This window comes from Marmota flaviventris, chromosome 4 (assembly GCF_047511675.1).
Source record: "Marmota flaviventris isolate mMarFla1 chromosome 4, mMarFla1.hap1, whole genome shotgun sequence".
In the NCBI taxonomy this organism is placed as follows: Eukaryota; Metazoa; Chordata; class Mammalia; order Rodentia; family Sciuridae; genus Marmota; species Marmota flaviventris.
In genome coordinates, this window is record NC_092501.1 from 73,579,447 (window position 1) to 73,594,980 (window position 15,534).

Sequence of the window (15,534 nt, forward strand, 5' to 3'; positions counted from 1 at the left end):
CAGGAAATTGAGTCTTGTCCCTCTTTCTCTGGATAGTGTGCATAAACTTTGATCAAATTTACGGTAGGTTTCAAAGAACCAAGTTTGTATATTGTTGATTTTGTTGGAACCTTGTTGCTTTCATTTCTTAAAGTTTGGTTCTGATTTCAATTATTTGCCTTCAAGGGCTGCTTTTAGTGTTGATCTCTTCTTTTTCCATGGCCTTGAAATGTAATGGGAGGTTTGTGTTTGGGAGATTTTCTGTTCTCTTAAGGAATAAGATCAGGGCTGTGCACCTTCTTCTCTTAACCAGCTTCCGAGTATCCCTGGGTTGTGGATATGTTGTGTGGCTGTTCTCAGTAACCTTGAAGTATTGTTTATTTCACCTATCGTGTCTTCTGCTCTCCAGTAGTTGATCACTCAGTCTAGGGGCCTAGAGGGGCTCCTGTGTTTTTATTCTACTGTTGATTTCTGATTTCATTGCTTAAAAGACTGATGAAACGCCAGGCATTCTCCCTAATTTTTTCTTATGAACTGATCCTTGCTTTGTGGCATCAGATGTGGTGTGTTTCAGAAAATGATCTCTGTGCTGCCGAGAAGGAAGTGTCTTTATAGTGCTTGCTAATTCCTGGCATCCTGTGTTTTTCCTTCCCAGAATGCCCCTGAAGAAAAAGAAGAAGTATGTGAAAACTTCCGGCAATCCAGGAATCATGGTAATGTCTTTGAAGACTGCCAAATGTGCTATTCATTGACTTACAATTACACAGAGTTTCCTGTATGTTTTACTTTGACTTATTCCCATAACAGGTAAAATCGACCTCGGGAAACAAGAACACCGAGCCTTGCTGGACAACAATCATTCCGAGAGTGAAAGAGAACATGTGGTTTCCACCTCCCGTTTAATACATACCACGAAGAAGGGCTTGCGTGATGCTACCCCTTCATCACCTGACCCCAAAGTAAGGCATGTTTTAATACTTGTTTCCCGTCCCCTGGCCACATCTTTGATTTCTTCTTCTATTTTTTGTTTGTTGTTTTAGCATATCATCTCTTCTATCCTCATAATGGTGACAATGATCCTACACAGAGGGCCCCTAACTCAGGGTCACAAAAGAAAATAAGTGTCTCACCAGGAGAGGCATAAGGATAGGATTGTGCTTTGTGGGAGTCAAGAACTGTCAGGCCTGCGAATGTGGAATACAGAACTAGAAAGCAAAGCCAATAAATAGCTACTGGAACCTGGAAGAGAGATTTTCATGCCCCCAAATAAACCATTGTTTGAGTGCTGACTAGAGTTTTTCAGTAAAGAGTGAGTGGGCATTGGTACAGCTGGGCCGTTTTGAGTTTTAGGAGTAAGCTCCATTCTGATTCCCATAGTGGATGGTAGTAATAAGCATCCTCACCAACAACGTTGAAGCATTTCTATTTCCACATGATCCTCAGTGTGTATCATTTGTGTTCTCAACATTACCTTCCCGAATGGGGTCAGATGGACTCGCTGTTGAAATTGGATTTGCATGTCCCTGATGTGTGAAGACTGGGATTGTTACTACCTTGATGAGCTGAGCGATTTTCCATGTTCCTTTGTGTCCTTCGAGATCGTGTGCCATTGTGTAAATGGGTTGTTTGTCTTCCCAGAGCTCAGTACCTTTAGCTGTTTATATATTTAGTATGGCAATCCACTGTCCAAGAGAAACTGGCAAAAACTCATCTCCTAGGCTATATGCTTTCTCCTCACGCTGTGAATGGTTTTCTTTGCTGTTCTGCAGATTGAATTTGGATGCGCTCTGGTTTACCACTTCCTGCGAGCACATTCTCACGTGTAATATTCCTCTTTCTAAAGTCTTATTCGATGCCTATATTCGGAGGTGTTTCCCCGGTATTCCTTCCAATGGCTGCCATGTTTCACTTTTTGTTATATCTAGGTTTGTTACCCCTCTTGTGTTGTGTTGTGCATGGGGAGAAACAGAGACCTAGTTTCACTCTTCTTGGTATGGATATCCAGTTTGCCCAATTCCATCCGTTTTGCTTTTGCATTGGATTAAACATGTACATGATAGTTGGGTTCATATGGACGTATTCATACGCGTATTTTTTTCACACCATTCAGACCCTGGTTCCTCTCTCTTATTTCCCTCCACCCTCAACTTGCTCTAATCTACTGGTCTAACTACCATTCATTCGTTGATGTAGTGATTATTGATAGATATACATTGAATTGCAATTCACCATGATATAATTTCATGCTTGTAGAGTATTTTCATCAACATTCCCTCCACTACCCTAACTCTTGTGTCCTCCCAATGATATTTTTCCGCTGTACTAACCTTTGCTTTCACTTCAGGATATCCATGCCTATCTTGTTCCTAGTAGGTTGCTTTATCTTCTGCCTTGATTGGAATCGTTTCAATGCTCCATATTCTCATATGACTTATTGAATTGAGCATGGTATTCTCCACTTCCTTCCGCTCATCGAAAATGGTATAAGTTCATTCTTCAAGATATACTAAAACTTGTTCGTGTATATACGCCTCACTGTATAATCCATTCAACATGTCACTGATGGTAAGAGTTATGCGGCTACAGACATTGATACACTTGTGTCCCTGCTGGTCAGCTGAACACAAAAGAGGCGTGGATATCAAGATCATAGGGTGGTTCCATTGCTTGTTTTTGGAAGAATCTCCATAGTGCTTCCCACAGTGGTTGCCCAATTGTGTGGTTGCCCTAATGTCTGTTGTTTTGCATCTCTGGAGCCCAAATTGCATCCCGAGATGAATCGCATGGGATCGTAATGGTATCCAATCTTTTTCCTGTGCTTTGGTAAGTGAATTTGCCATATTTTACTAAGAAATTCTGCATTTATTTTCATGAGGATTATTGGCCTCAAGTTTTGTTTCCTAATGGGTCTTTGTCTGTTTTTCGAATTGGGGTGATGCGGCATTCATAGAATGAGTCTGGCCGGGTTCCCTCCATTTCTCCTTAATGGAATGGTTTCAGGGAGTTTCCCATTAACTCTTTTTAAAAGGACTGGTTGAACTGGGCTCAGCTTCCATCAGGTCCTGGACTTTCCTTGTTGGTAGGTTTCAGCGCATCTTCAGTTTCATTGCTTGATTTGGATCTGTTGAAATTTCTGATGTGCATTTGTGTAGGCAATGCTGGTATAAGTTTCCCAAATAGTTTCTGATTATCCTCTCTATTTCATTGTGCTCCACGGTGATCGATCCTTTTCATCCAAAACTTCAGGAAATTGAGTCTTGTCCCTCTTTCTCTGAATAGTGTGCATAAACTTTGATCAGATTTACAGTGGGTTTCAAAGAACCAATTTGTATATTGCTGATTTTGTTGGAACCTTGTTTTCATTTCTTAAAGTTTGGTTCTGATTTCAATAATTTGCCATCAAGGGCTGATTTAGTGATGATTTCTTCTTTTTCCATGGCCTTGAAATGTAATGGGAGGTTTGTGTCTGGGAGATTTTCTGTTCTCATAAGGAGTAAGATCAGGGCTGTGAACCTTCTTCTCTGATCAACCTTCTGAGTATCCCTGGGTTGTGGATATGTTGTGTGGCTGTTATCAGTAACCTTGAAGTATTATTTATTTCATCTATCGTGTCTTCTGCTCTCCAGTAGTTGATCACTCAGTCTAGGGGGTTAGAGGGGCTCCTGTGTTTTTATTCTACTGTTGATTTCTGATTTCATTGCATAAAAGTCTGATGGAACGCCAGGTATTCTCCCTAATTTTTTCCTATGAACTGATCCTTGCTTTGTAGCATCAGATGTGGTGTGTTTAGAAAATGATCTCTGTGCTGCTGAGAAGGAAGTGTCTTTATAGTGCTTGCTAATTCCTGGCATCCTGTGTTTTTCCTTCCCAGAATGCCCCTGAAGAAAAAGAAGAAGTATGTGAAAACTTCCGGCAATCCAGGAATCATGGTAATGTCTTTGAAGACTGCCAAGTGTGCTATTCATTAACTTACAATTACACAGAGTTTCATGTATGTTTTACTTTGACTTATTCCCATAACAGGTAAAATCGACCTCGGGAAACAAGAACACCGAGAATTGCTGGACAGCAATCATTCCGAGAGTGAAAGAGAACATGAGGATTCCACCTCCCATTTAATACATACCACGAAGAAGGGCTTGCGTGATGCTAACCCTTCATCACCTGACCCCAAAGTAAGGCATGTTTTAATACTTGTTTCCCGTCCCCTGGCCACATCTTTGATTTCTTCTTCTATTTTTTGTTTGTTGTTTTAGCATATCATCTCTACTATCCTCATAATGGTGACAATGATCCTACACAGAGGGCCCCTAACTCAGGGTCACAAAAGAAAATAAATGTCTCACCAGGAGAGGCATAAGGATAGGATTGTACTTTGTGGGAGTCAAGAACTGTCAGGCCTGCGAATGAGGAATAAAGAACTAGAAAGCAAAGCCAATGCAGAGCTACTGGAACCTGGAAGAGGGATTTTCATGCCCCCAAATAAACCATTGTTTGAGTGCTGACTAGAGTTTTTCAGTAAAGAGTGGGCATTGGTACATTGGGCCGTTTTGAGTTTTAGGAGTAAGCTCCATTCTGATTCCCATAGTGGATGGTAGTAATAAGCATCCTCACCAACAACGTTGAAGCATTTCTATTTCCACATGATCCTCAGTGTGTATCATTTGTGTTCTCAACATTACCTTCCCGAATGGGGTCAGGTGGACTCGCTGTTGAAATTGGAATTGCATGTCCCTGATGTGTGAAGACTGGGATTTTTACTACCTTGATGAGCTGAGCGATTATCCATGTTTTTTGGTTCCATCGAGATCATGTGCCATTGGGCAAATGGGTTGTTTGTCTTCCCAGAGCTCAGTACTTTTAGCTGTTTATATATTTAGTATGGCAATCCACTGTCCAAGAGAAACTGGCAAAAACTCATCTCCTAGGCTATATGCTTTCTCCTCACGCTGTGAATGGTTTTCTTTGCTGTTCTGCAGATTGAATTTGGATGCGCTCTGGTTTACCACTTCCTGCGAGCACATTCTCACGTGTAATATTCCTCTTTCTAAAGTCTTATTCGATGCCTATATTCGGAGGTGTTTCCCCGGTATTCCTTCCAATGGCTGCCATGTTTCACTTTTTGTTATATCTAGGTTTGTTACCCCTCTTGTGTTGTGTTGTGCATGGGGAGAAACAGAGACCTAGTTTCACTCTTCTTGGTATGGATATCCAGTTTGCCCAATTCCATCCGTTTTGCTTTTGCATTGGATTAAACATGTACATGATAGTTGGGTTCATATGGACGTATTCATACACGTGTTTTTTTCACACCATTCAGACCCTGGTTCCTCTCTCTTATTTCCCTCCACCCTCAACTTGCTCTAATCTACTGGTCTAACTACCATTCATTCGTTGATGTAGTGATTATTGATAGATATACATTGAATTGCAATTCACCATATATAATTTCATGCTTATAGAGTATTTTCATCAACATTCCCTCCACTACCCTAACTCTTGTGTCCTCCCAATGATATTTTTCCGCTGTACTAACCTTTGCTTTCACTTCAGGATATCCATGCCTATCTTGTTCCTAGTAGGTTGCTTTATCTTCTGCCTTGATTGCAATCGTTTCAATGCTCCATATTCTCATATGACTTATTGAATTGAGCATGGTATTCTCCACTTCCTTCCGCTCATCGAAAATGGTATAAGTTCATTCTTCAACATATACGAAAACTTGTTCATGTATATACGCCTCATTGTATCATCCATTCAATGTGTTGCTGCTGGTAAGGGTTGTGCGGCTATAGACATTGATACACTTGTGTCCCTGCTTGTCAGCTGAACACAAAAGAGGCGTGGATATCAAGATCCTGGGGTGTTTCCATTGCTTGTTTTTGGAGGAATCTCCATTGTGCTTCCCACAGTGATTGCCCTCATGTGTGGTCACACCAATAATGTGTGAGTATACTATTTCTTTGACATTCTCACCAACTTTTATTATCGTGTTTATTCTTTTTGTTGTTGTTGTTTTTTCTGGGGATTGCTTTTGAGGTCCTTCAACCTCTAAACCACAACCCCAACCCTTAATCTGTACACATGACTTTTTACATCTCTTTTCTTCCTTTGTCTCATTTATTTTACTAACAGTTCAGGTGCTGTTTTTTTTTAGGAGTGGGGAGTTTGCACATCTCATTCTTTTCTGATTTTAAAGGAAAGCCTATAGTGTTTTCACCATTATGTGTTCCATTTGTTTTATTCGGCGTACATAGCCTAGGTAATCCTTATTAAGTTCGTCCTGTCCATAGCTTCAGAGTTTTCTCCTGTTCAAGCCTGTGGAAAGCTTTTTGTACATCTTTTTAAATTATCCATAAATTTGTCTCCTTGGTGCTTTGTGTGGTATACTACATTTATTGATTTGCCATTTGTTGACACATCATTGCATTTTTCAAATTCAACCAGATTCATGATGGTGTATGATCATTGACATGTATTGTTGATATTGTTTTCTAGTGTTTTATGTGGGTTTCTGCAACTCTGGTCCTCAAGAATGTTATGAATAACTTTCATTCCTTGTTTTGTTCTCATGCACTTGTCTTGTAAGTGTGATATTGCCCTCCTATAATGTGTTTGCCACGTTCCTTCTTTTAGTATGCCTTGTAATTCTTTTGAGGAACACTGGTATTAGGTCTCCTGTGATGGTCTGGTGGAATTCTGTCATGACTCTGTCTGGTCCTGGGCTTTTCATTATTCCTTCAGTATAATGGCCTACTGTTGGTCCGTTTTGATTTCCCGTATTGAAAGAACAATCAAGGCTTGCCGTTGGAGATATTGTCCGTTTATTGAGAAACAGCTCTGCATATTTATAGAGCTGAGGTCAGTTTCACAGTTATGACAGTTTAATGGTTGAATGGTTTGACAGTTGGCTGGAGTGCTTTCTGATTGGTGGATAAGGATCATGGGATCCAGCAGTGCTAGCTGATTGGTGAGTAAGGATAATGTGAGCCTGCAAGGTCACCATTGGATGGCAATATCATATGAACCAGCAGAGCTCACCATTGGAAGTCAGGATCATGTGAGCCAGCATAGCTGAAAAGAGTTGGAGGGATTTTCAAGGAGAGACAAGAATGGATAGAACCCTAGAAGGAGGAGTCAATTTAGTAGGCCTTGCAATGGATTATTCCCAGTTGCAAAGGCAGCCTGGAGGCCTGTAGTAGGCCAGAAATAAATGTGGAATTACTGACTGCCTTCCCTCTGGTGTTCAATAGCCCCTTTTCTTCCAAATGGCTGCATGGGAGATAGGTATATAGGGAGAGGGTTTTTCCCTCCGCTTGCTCTCATGCCCTTGTGGCAGCTATGAGTTCAGCTTGTTGGTTGGTGATATTGGGTGGGAGAAGTTTTGCCTCTATGATGGATGAGAGGGAAATGATAGCATATCCTGCTACCTTAACCCCTTCATATATAAAGGAGCTACCATCTGAGAACCAGACGAGGTCCGAAGAGGGCAGGGGTCCCTCAGAAATGTGATAGAGCAGGGTAAAATCATCTCTAATACCTCCAGGCATTTGTGGATGGGATCTTGTGGGGGAGAAGATATGAGGAGGGAGGCAGGGTTTAACGGAGAGCAGGGCTGAAAAGAGATGGAGGGATTTTCAAGGAGAGACAAGGAGGGAGACAAGTTGAATCTGATGCCCCAGTCAATTAATGATGCAGATGGGTTGTGCGGGTATAAAAAACTGCATGAATCAACAATACAGTCAGCCTGCAGAAAGGAACCCTGGAAGAAATGGTTCCCTGGTCAGCCACTAAGAATATGTAGGATAGAATTTGCAATGCCCCATGTCTCCAGGGCCACACATGGAATTCCAAAACTATCCTCAGCTCTACTGATTTTTTTTCTCTTTTATCATTTTATTTTATTTTTTAAATTTTATTTGGTGTTTTTATATATACATAACAATAGAGTGTATTTTGACATACTATACATACATGGAGTGTAACCCATTTCATTAGGATCCAATATTTGTGGTTGTACATAATGTGGAATTACACTGGTCATGTATTCAGTTTTAAAAAAGGAAAGTTAAGTCCAATTAACTCTATTGACTTTCTCTACTAACTCCCCCTCCCTTCTTTTTATTCCTTTTTTCTAATTCAATGATCTTCTATTCTTCTCTTCTCTACCCTCCTTTGTTGTGGATTAGCATCCACATATCAGAGAGAACATTCGACCATTGGTTGTTTTTTTTTTTATTGGCTTATTTTGTTTAGCCTGATAGTCTCTAGTTCTGTCCATTTAGCAGAAAATATGAAAGTTTTATTCATCATTATAGCTGAGTAATATTCAATTGTATGTATATCACATTTTTTGATCCATTCATCTGTTGAAGGGAACCTAGTTTGATTATTTAGCTTGGTGTTTGTGAATTGAGGGGCTAAACATTGATGTGGCTGTGTCACTATAGTATGCTGATTTTAACTCCCTTGGGTATAGTCCAGGGAGTACGCAAACTGGCATAATTGGTAGTTCTATTCCAATTTTTCTAAGATCCATACGGTCTTCCATAGAGCTTGCACCAATTCACAGTCCTACCAGCAATGTAGGAGTGAACTTTTTCCCCAATCCTCATGAATATTTACTGTAACTTGCATTCTTGATAATTGCCATTCTGAATGGAATGTGATGGATTCTCAGTTTATTTTAAATTTCTCGAAATGCTGAATATTTTTTTCATATATTTTTTACCATTGTATTTCTTCTTCCATGAAGTGTCTCTTCAGTTCCTTTGCCCACTTATTAATTGGGTTATTGGGGTTTTTTCCCCTTTTTGGTGTTAAGTTCTTTAAGTTCTTTGTATGTCCTGGAGTTAACTCTACTGACTTTTTAGCCCCAAATTGAAGCTGTATGAGAAGTCACAGACTGTGTGATGGACGGTCTATATAAATGGTGTCTGTTTTCCTGAGATTGTTGGAATTCTTTCATTTTTATCTCTGGAGGGGGATCTTATAGTCTCCCACCTACCAGTGTGTGAAAGTAGCTTATGTCTTTTAGGAATTCTCTTAATATTCCAATAACCAATGTGTTCTCTGTCTCACCTGGTATCTGACTCTATACAGTTGCACTGCAAAGTTTTTGCCCAGTAACCTGTGTCATCATGGATTTCTAAGCCAGTCAATTGGGTTAAATCTCAGGTCAGCTTCTGTAGTGCCATAAACTTCTAGACTGACATTTTTTTCTTAGTATATATCTTTCAAGTTCTTTCTTGAAAGAAAAGAGTTGCAGAGTCTACCCAAACCTGTGTGCTATTTTTAATGAATGTCAAGAAATGTTTTCTTACTATTTTGTCATCTTATTCAACTCCTTTTTCTATCAAATGAATACCAAAAATATGTAGTTTTCTAGGTATTTGTTTACCCAAATTAAGCAGCTACTACAATGTTCCATTTATATACAACATGATATTTTCAAAGTCTTTTATCATTCCAACTATATTTATTTTATCCCACTAAAACAATGCCTGCCATTTGAGTGTCCTAAATGTTAAACATTGTATTATAACAAGTTTGTAGATGAGAATTTGTGTAAAGTGTTTGTTCAAGAATATCTCTCTTCTTATTGGTGGGGAATGCATAAGTAGAGTTCCATGTAGTAAAGTTATTTCTTTCCTAAAATATACACATTAGTTAGGACCTTGTCTCTGCATATGTCTCCCTCTCTCTTTCCATGCTGTGTTAACAGATACAATAGCCATGAGAAGACAAATTATTCCTGTTCTAGAGCGCATATATGAGGTTCTCTTTGGAAAGGTTTTAGTTTGTAATAAATTCTTGTCTGCTTTTTTTTGATTTCAGTAATGGGAATTTAGATCTGTTCTTAATAAGCAAGAAGGAAATCTTTCTGCAACTCATTATCAATGTTAATTTTACCAGAGTGTTTCTGAGCCTCTTCCACTGAGCTGTGTTGGCAAGTTTACTGTGGCTGAAGATCAAAGAGCTGAACAGAAAATAAACAAACATAAAGAAGGTAAGAGTTACATGTCCTATAAAATTCACAGGTTGAATGTTTACTTAAAGCATGTACACTGGTATATTCTAACACATGAAGGAAGGCACCTAATAAGTAGTAAGGAAAAAGAAATGAAAGATATGTGAGTGGCATATTGGAGAAAGGCTCAGCAAGACATTTCATTAGGAGTATCACTAGAAGAGCTGAATTATTGATTCCATCTTCAAACACCTTCAGATAGGAAAGTTAAAAAATAAAGAAAAGGATGTGAGCATTGGGAACGAAGAATAAGAAAGGGAGAAATGACGGAGTGCATAAAAGAAAAGAAGGTGGTGCATACATTGGTGGGAGTGAAATTCATGTAATACTTTAGGAAGATGATGGAGAGGCTATTCCAAGTGTGGGGAGAATTTGTGCGCTTCCAGTTCCAAAACTTGTCTGAGAAGTGGAAATTCCCCACACTGCCTGTATACATCACTATTGGGAAGGCAGCAAGGATTAAAGTAGCTGATCATGCAGAGCTATTTTTTTTTCTTAAATGAATATGAACCTTTGAACATAGCGAGCCATACATGTGTGTAATTTGATGTTATTTTAAAATGTTGGTACTCCTAGGAGAGAGCCATGTAGTCTAGCAAATGAGAATTAGGAAAAGAAAAATTGTATGATTTTTCTGGAGACATCAGGAAAACCACAGCAGGAAAATGTCCATCAAATAGTCTGTGACTTCTCATACAGCTTCAATTTGGGGTCATGACAGGGAGGGTGGGTGCCAAATAGAGATCAACTATGGGAATTGGAAGCTGATACAGTTCATCAGAGCTTCTGTTGCCTCAAAGAATCATCCAGTCTGCACCATGTTAAAAAAGGCACATTTTTCTGAGCAGAGGAGGTCTGGAATTCTACATTCCTAAAGGCTTCTACATTTATTTTAATTTTTGGTATCCTGACCACATTCTATTTAGCAAGGTATAGACTTCCTTTTAGAAAAATCTGGATGAAGATCTGTTGGATATAAGTTCAAGGAATAACAAGATCCAGGGATGGCTTATATTTTCTTGTTATATCCAAACATGCTTTCTGACAAATATGGAGGACCCAAAAGTTGAAGTGACAGAAAGTATAATTCTTTAATACAATTGCTAAATATGGAGGAAAGAGACAAAGTGGGACTAGTTTGTACAGAGAATGTAACATTGTAAGCATGACAACCACCAATCAAGAGGATACTTTGAAAATGCTGAAATGAAGGTAAATGAGGAAGGAAGGGAGGGAGGGAGGGAGGGAGGGAGGGAGGAAGGAAGGAAGGAAGGAATTAGCTTTGTAATTTAAGAAATTATGAGAAAACTTGTGAAAATGCACTTTGGAAAGCAAATGAAACATTGCATTGGAAGCAAAGATTAGATTATTCCTGCTCCAGAGATTATGGGAAGCAGGAGGGTATGTTGGCATGGGAAGACACCTAAGTTATGCATTCTTCCTCTTCCATAATATGCAGGGAAGGGATATATGTTGTATTGACGTTAGTTATTCATAAGAAATGAGGTTTGTTACAGGAACATTGGCTGGACTTTGAAAGATAGTGACTATTTCCCCATGATTCATATTTTCCCTCTGATGTTGGTGCTGGCAATGGGTCCCATGGCCTTGGTCATACAAACTCTGTCATACACTCTGTCATACACTCTGTCACTGAGCTACATGCTCAGCCCTAGATAGATAAGGTAGTCATTTCATTAAAATCCTTCAGACTAACAAGTTATACCATAGCAGAGTAATGTTGGGAACCAAACACATTCAGTCTTTGAATACCCAATTTGTTACTTTGAGAATCAACTACATGGATTTTGAAAAGTAAAGGATATTCATATCTAATCATTCATATATATCTGTTTATCTCTCCTTTCTTATTACCAAACTCAAATAATTTGAGTTTCTTCTACATCATTTTTTAGATGATCTTGGTACATCTTCTCACAGGAATAGATTGAGAACAGCAAACATAGCTCAGCCAGATGATGCAAGAATTTTAGGCACACTGGTGTCCAATGCAGGTATGGAAAAAGATAACTTTTTAAAATAAACTTTTATTCTAAAAATATGTATCCCAGTTTATCACTTCACAAAGCTTTCTTTGATGAGAATTGTGTATTCCACTGGCTTTTATCACAACTTTTCACATACTAAATCACAGGAGAACTTGAGGGATAGGCTCCATCATTGTAATAAACAGGTGCAAATAATTCTGGTGTGTCACTGTTAGGAGACACAATGTTACAGTCCTCCTGCAGCTATCCTCTTAGGGCCATGATTTTATCCTGTGGTCAGACTTTCTCTGCATCAATCAGCATATTGCCATTGGAAAATGAACACTGTCCTACTTGATTTCTGGTTATGGAAATCATAATCTAGTTTTGGCAATCTGACTGCATGTTTTGTCAAACCTACATTCTTGGTTGTGTTTTTCTGTGTCACATTTGGTTTCTTAATTAATTTAATTTTTTACACAAATGGAGCACAACTTTCCATTGCTCTGGTTGTACATGATGTAGAGTCACATCATACATGGAATCATACCTTTACATGGGGTAATACTGTCTGTTTCATTCCACCATCTTCTCCCCAACACACACCTTCTCCCCTCTCCTTCCTGCCTCTGCTCAACCTAAAGTTCCTCCATTCTTCCCTTTCCTTCCCCTGCTCCCATTATGGAGGAGCATCCACTTATCAGAGAATACATTTGCCTTTTGGTTTTGTGGGGTAGGCTTACTTCACACAGTATGATATTCTCCAACTCCATTCATTTATCTGTAAATGCCATAATTTCATTCTTCTTTAAGGCTGATCTTTAATATTCCATTGTGTATATAAACCAGTTTCTTTATCCATCATCTACTGAAGGGCATCTACGTGGGTTCCACAGTTTAGCTATTGTAAATTGAGCTGCTATATACATTGAGATGGCTGCATAACTGTAGAATGCTGATTTGAAGTCTTTGGGGTATATGCCGAGGAATGGGATAGCTGGCTCAAATGGTGGTTCCATTCCAAGTTTTCTAAGGAATCTTCATATTGCTTTCCAAAGTGGTTCCACTATTTTCCAATCCCACCAGCAATGAATAGTATACATTTTCCCCAAATTCTTGCCAGCACTTATTGTTGCTTAAATTCTTGATAATTGCCATTCTTACTAGAGAAGAAAACTTAAGTTTTGATTTGCATTTCTTTAATTGCTAGAGATGTTGAACAGTTTTTCATACATTTGTTGAACAATTGTATATCTTCATCTGTGAAGTCTCTGCTCATTTCCTTAGCCCATTTATTGATTGGGTTGCTTGCTTTTAGGTGTTAAGTGTTGGTGTTAAGTTTTTGTGTTCTTTGTATATCCTGATGATTACTTCTCTATTTGTTGTGAATGTACTAAAAATTTGTTCCTCAAATAGGTTCTTTCTTCACCTCATTGATATTTTCTTTTGCTGAGAAGCAGCATTTTAGTTTGAATATTTTCCATTTATTGATTCTTGATTTTATTTCTTGCACCTTAGGAATCAGATCCTAAGCTGACATGATGAAGATTTGAGCCTGCTTTTTCTTCTATTAGGTGCAGAGTCTGGTCTAATTCCTAGTTCCTTGATCCACTTTGAGCTGAGTTTTGTGCAGGGTGAAAGATAGAGGTTTAATTTCATTTTGCTGCATATGGATTTCTAGTTTTCCTAGCACCACTTTTCTACAATGCATGTTATTGGTGCCTTTGTCTAGTAAGAGATAACTCTATTTATGTAGATTTGTGACTGTGTCCTCTATTCTGTTCCATTGATCTACATATCTATTTCGGTGTCAATACCATGTTGTTTTCATTACTATAGCTCTGTAGTATAGTTTAAGTTCTGGTACAGTGATGCCACCTTCTTCACTCTTCTTCCTAAGGTTTGCTTTGGCTATTCTGTGTCTCTTGTTTTTCCAAATGAATTTCATGGTTGCTTTTTCTATTTCTATGAGGAATATCATTGGTTTAAATTGGAATTGCATTAAATCTATAAAGCGCTTTTGGTAGTTTGGTCATTTAATCCTGCTTATCCAAGACTTTCGATTTTTATTTCTTTTCTTTTTCCATGTTTGGTGGGAATATTTGAGAAAACTTGGCAAATGCCAATGTTTAGTATTCGTGTTTGAAAAAAAAGATATATACAATTACAAAAAAATGATCTTAATATTGAATGTTCCTACACTTATCTTTACACCACTTGAATTCCTAGAAATTTTTAGGGATTCAGAATTTGATGGTTTTAGACTGTAATATGTTAGAAAAATTCTCACTGAATTGCTGGACATCAGTGCACATTACAATCTCTTATTCTTGGGGTAAAACAAAAGTTGTCCTTGACTCCATGAGTTAGAGACAAGTTTTTAAAACCGAGAGAACAACTCTCCTTAAAAACCAGTTTTAGTACTAACTTTACACCAAGTCTATGCAGATAATATCATTGAACATTAGTTCAACTTTATGTATCTGTTAAGTCAGTGCCCTTATTCCCTGACTTGATGGGGTTTGTACTATGAAATCACACCTATTTCATGTTTTTCTCTTTCCTGTACATTATCATCTTGTACTGTTTTTTTTTAACCAATAATAATATATTTTGTAACTCAGAGTAAATTTCCAATGTCTCACCATAAAAAAAACAATAGATAAGTGAGGCAATGAATATGTCAATTAGCTTGATTTAATCATGCCACATTATTAAGATATCACAATGTACTCCATAAATGTATACAATTCCGATTTTTCAATTGAAAATAATATTAACAATAAATTTATTTTTTTTAATTTATTTTTTATTGGTTGTTCAAAACATTATAAAGCTCTTGACATATCATATTTCATACATTAGATTCAAGTTGGTTATGAACTCCCAATTTTACCCCAAATACAGATTGCAGAATCACATCGGTTACACATCCACATTTTTACATAATGCCCTATTAGTAACTGTTGTATTCTGCTACCTTTCCTATCCTCTACTATCCCCCCTCCCTCTTGTACTGTTTTTTATAGAAGAAAATCAATTATTTCCAGGGTATTTCCTAAGAGTTATAAATTTTTAAAGGTACTTACTTGTACCATTGAATTTAGTGTTCTTACTTCCTTTTGCTCTTTTTAAAGGAAGGGGTTTGAAATCAGGGCCTTTTGCATGCTAAGAAGATTCCCTACAACTGAGCCTCACCCCTAGCCTTGTCTTATTCATTGTTGAGCTTGGTAGATCCAAGAATCAGGAAATTATTAACAAAACACCTAAATGAGTGTCCTGGACCTAGGAACATATAAAAGTGAAAACCAACCAAGTAAACACAAGCAACTTACACAGTCCCTGTAATTCACCTCACAAATCATTTGATACTTTTGTAGAGAATTGAGCAGAGTCTCATTTGCCAGGGAATCATATTTATACCGGTATTCATTGAATAAAAACTTATTTTATAATATTGTTTATATTGAATATTTTTTGTGGGAATTTCTTCATTTCAGGCAGGCATCTTCTTAATGTTGCGTATTCCCTTGTACT

At 38.1% G+C, this 15,534-nt stretch overlaps 1 protein-coding gene across 1 annotated transcript in view; it reads left to right on the plus strand.

Annotated features, from left to right (window-relative positions):
- Window positions 1-15,534, plus strand: part of LOC139705502 (ankyrin repeat domain-containing protein 26-like) — a 90,531-nt gene that overhangs the window by 39,385 nt on the left and 35,612 nt on the right. The window contains exons 26-29 of the mRNA XM_071611725.1: window positions 635-692; window positions 787-938; window positions 3,851-3,908; window positions 4,003-4,154. Coding sequence (XP_071467826.1) covers window positions 635-692; window positions 787-938; window positions 3,851-3,908; window positions 4,003-4,154 — 420 coding nt within the window. The remainder of the gene's footprint in view (window positions 1-634; window positions 693-786; window positions 939-3,850; window positions 3,909-4,002; window positions 4,155-15,534) is intronic.